The sequence below is a fragment of the Lycium ferocissimum genome, chromosome 8 (assembly GCF_029784015.1).
Source record: "Lycium ferocissimum isolate CSIRO_LF1 chromosome 8, AGI_CSIRO_Lferr_CH_V1, whole genome shotgun sequence".
Lineage (NCBI taxonomy): Eukaryota > Viridiplantae > Streptophyta > Magnoliopsida > Solanales > Solanaceae > Lycium > Lycium ferocissimum.
The window spans coordinates 67,479,517-67,482,929 of record NC_081349.1 but is presented as its reverse complement, the minus strand read 5'-3'; the positions used below and the strand labels follow the sequence as shown (position 1 = coordinate 67,482,929).

At 40.6% G+C, this 3,413-nt stretch overlaps 1 protein-coding gene across 1 annotated transcript; it reads left to right on the top strand.

Annotated features, from left to right (window-relative positions):
* Positions 1-2,361: 2,361 nt before the first annotated feature.
* LOC132066554 (uncharacterized) lies at positions 2,362-3,096 on the top strand. Its single transcript, XM_059459850.1, has 2 exons — positions 2,362-2,388; positions 2,674-3,096. Exons 1-2 carry the CDS (start codon positions 2,362-2,364, stop codon positions 3,094-3,096), a joined length of 450 nt encoding a protein of 149 aa, XP_059315833.1.
* The last annotated feature ends 317 nt before the right edge of the window (positions 3,097-3,413 follow it).

Sequence of the window (3,413 nt, the reverse complement as noted above, 5' to 3'; positions counted from 1 at the left end):
TGTACAGAGTTCGGATGTTTCCTCTTTATGAGATTAGTTTGTGCCATTATATGGGCTATTGATGTTCAGTATGTTTCAGATAAGTGTTTAGGGGTGTTTGGTCGCTAGAGGTCAGACTCCCGTCACGGTTCATCGGTTTGGGGCGTGACAGCTTATTCTCGGAGACAAAGTCGTTAAATAATTGTGTAGTAAGTTGGTTAGTTATGAAAGTTGAAAAACAGCGTGTGGGCTATTTTGTGATACATATTGGTGTTGGAAATGATGTTATTGATGTTGGTATTGTTGTTGTTGGTTGCTGAATTGAGATTTCGGGCTAGGCATATAAACAGGGGAGATGATGCCTGATTTTCAGCATGATATAAAATAGTTTGACTTGAAAGCTTAGCACAAATATACTACGATGAGTCTAACGATTTTGTGAATCCTCTTAAATGTAGACTTGCGAGCTCGGATGAATAAGTGTAGATAATTAGAGGCTGAACAAGTATGTTAAGGCTAGTCCCTTTCTTTCAAAAGGCATGATTCCTATGCTATGATTCCATATATGTTTCCATAACCTTCTTACTTCCAAAAGTTAGAAGGTCATGATTCTTAAAAGCGTTTTATGACTTAAAAGCGTTTTATGATACTAAAGACGATATTTTTTCTATGGTGAACATGATGATGATGATGATTTTAATTCTAGAAATTCCAAAGCTTATGATTTTAATGTTAAGATGAGATTACTAAGCTTATTTCATGATTTTCTTGATCCCACTCTTTGTTGTTGATCTCACTTTATAATCATTGTTCCTTCAAGGTGAGATATAGCGGTGATAATTGTTCCATAATATAAGCTGGAGGCTACCGACCTTACGTCACTCCGATAAAGTGATAACTTTTACTTGGGCTCTCATGAATGCTACTTATGTTATATATGTATATGATGTATATATTTATATGTACATATGGGGTAAGGGGAAAGGTGAGGCGTTATATACGCATAGCCACCTGATCAGCTAGATATCGTCCCGGACGTGAGATATATGGGATAAATGGATCGGGCCGTTCGTTCCGCGGAAATATAGATGATGATATGGTATATGGATCGGGCTGCACATTCTGCAGAAATATAAAAGATTTATGGATCGGGTTGCACGTTCCGCAGCACTATTATTTATTTATGGATCGGGCTGCACGTTCCGTAGCACTATTATTTGTGTGTGTATATATATATATGAGGAATGTTTTTTTTTAAAAGAAAGCTAACCATGCATGGTATCCGCCTTATGAGGCAATCAGATATACAGGTTATTTTTTATTTCATGTTATGTTCTATATTTCCTATTATGCTGTTATTCATGCCTTACGTACTCAGTACATCGTTCGTGCGTACGTCCTTCTTGTGGACGCTACGTTCATGCCCTTAAAGGTGTAGATAGACAAGATGAGGATCTTTCATCGTAGGTGCCTTCGGGAGCAAGCGATTATGATTGGTGAGCTCCACTTCTTCTGGAGCGCCGCCGAGACTGGATGTATATGTGTTTGTATGATTTTTGTTCAGGGCATGTCGGGGGCCCTGTCCCGACTTGTATACTTCAGTTATGTTCATAGAGGCTTTGCAGACAGTTCCTGTGTATAGCTTCGTTATGTTTTGTCGGTCGTTATATTGGCGTCGTGGGTCCATTGGATATATATTTATACATGATATTACGTTTATATCTAGCCTTAGCCTTATTTTGTCATTCGAGACATAGAGAATACAAGTTATAAGTTGGTTCGCTCGGTTTCCGTAAGGTGCCGGGTGCCAATCACGCCTTACCAAGGGTGGGGTGTGACAGGAAGATCTTAAACAAAACATATGAAGAGATGGAAGCTCTCCTTGAGATGATGTTCGAAGGTCATCATAAGTATCACAAAACTAGCCGGGGGTTACCACAGAAAGCTGCTGGGGTTCTTCAAGTTGATGATGTTGCAGCTATTCGAGCTGATATAAGTACTCTTACTAATGTGATATTGAGGGCGTTTCCTCAAGCTCAGCAGATCCAACCAATTCAACATATTCAGCAGGCCGCATGTGTAAGTTATGGTGAGCCTCATGATTATAGCAATTGCCCATTAAATCCAGAGTCTATCTATTTTGTGGGGCAGCAGAACCGTGGTATTGGAAATCGGGGGAACTATTATGGAAATAATTACAACACTCTATTCGGGAATCAGGACTTCCACAAGCCGAACAATTATCAGCAACCTCAAGCTCAGCCAGCTAGAAATTTAGAAGAGATGATGAAGCAGCTTATAACTCAATTACGAGTAACGCAGCAGCAAAATCAGAAAATTCAAAGTGAGATGCAAAAATCTATTCATGAGCTTGAGCGTTAGATGGGGCAGATGGCTATTATGCAGAACGTCAGACCACCGAGTGCTCTTTCTAGTGATACTGAGAAGAATTCAAAGGAGTGAAAGGCAATCACCTTGAGGAATCGCAGAGAACTTGAAGAAGTGCCTCCGAAAAAGAAAAACGTAGCAGATGCAGAACTTATCCCTGCTAAGCGAGCTGAGCCAAAAACGAGACAGTCGTGGAGCAACCTGTAGAGGAAGTGGTTCGACCACCCCCCACCCCCCTTTCCATAACGACTTCAGAAACAAAAAGCAGATTCGGCTAGCAAGAAATTTCTTGAACTCTTAAAACAGGCACACATCAACATCCCTTTGGTGGAGATATTGCAAGAAGCTCTAAAATATGTAAAGTGTACCAAAGATGTGGTTGCAAACAAAAGGCGTTGGACAGAGTTTGAGACCGTTGCACTTACTGAAGAGTGCAGTTCTAGAGTGAGGAGTAAAATTCCTCCAACGTTGAAAGATCAGGGCAGCTTCACGATTTCAATTACTATTAGCAACATTGAAGTTGGGCTAGCATTGTGTGACTTGGGTGCTAGTATTAATCTGATACCCACTTCTATGTTCCGAACATTGGGTTTGGGTGAGCCTAGGCAAACGACTATTACGTTGCAGTTGGCTGATCGATCTCTTGCTTATCCCGATGGTATTATTGAGGATGTTCTTGTGAAGGTAGGACTGTTTATTGACTATTTATTCTGCCTGTTGATTTTGTGATACTTGATTATGAGGCGATAAGAGTGTTCTCTCATCATGGGGAGAGGATTCTTGTACTTGTTGATCTTTTGTGATCCGAGTGAGAGATGGGAAAATGTCCATGACGGTTGATGGACAAGAGGCGACTTTTGATGTTTTTAAAGCTACCAAGCTTCCATCTCATTATGAGGAGTTAAAGATGATTACCGTGGTGGAGCCCGAGCTCACTAATGCAAAGTTAGATCACTTTCTAGCTTCGCGAGATCCTTTGGAGACAGCTTAGTGTATGGGGAAGACTTGATGATTGATTCAGAAGTCGAGAAGTGTCTTATCATCCT

Bases quoted from the DNA above. Each gene is read 5' to 3' on its own strand.
- LOC132066554 (XM_059459850.1), top strand. From the start codon at position 2,362: ATGGGGCAGATGGCTATTATGCAGAAC. The intron at 2,389-2,673 runs GTCAGACCACCG...CTCTTAAAACAG, and splicing joins AGATGGCTATTATGCAGAAC to GCACACATCAACATCCCTTT.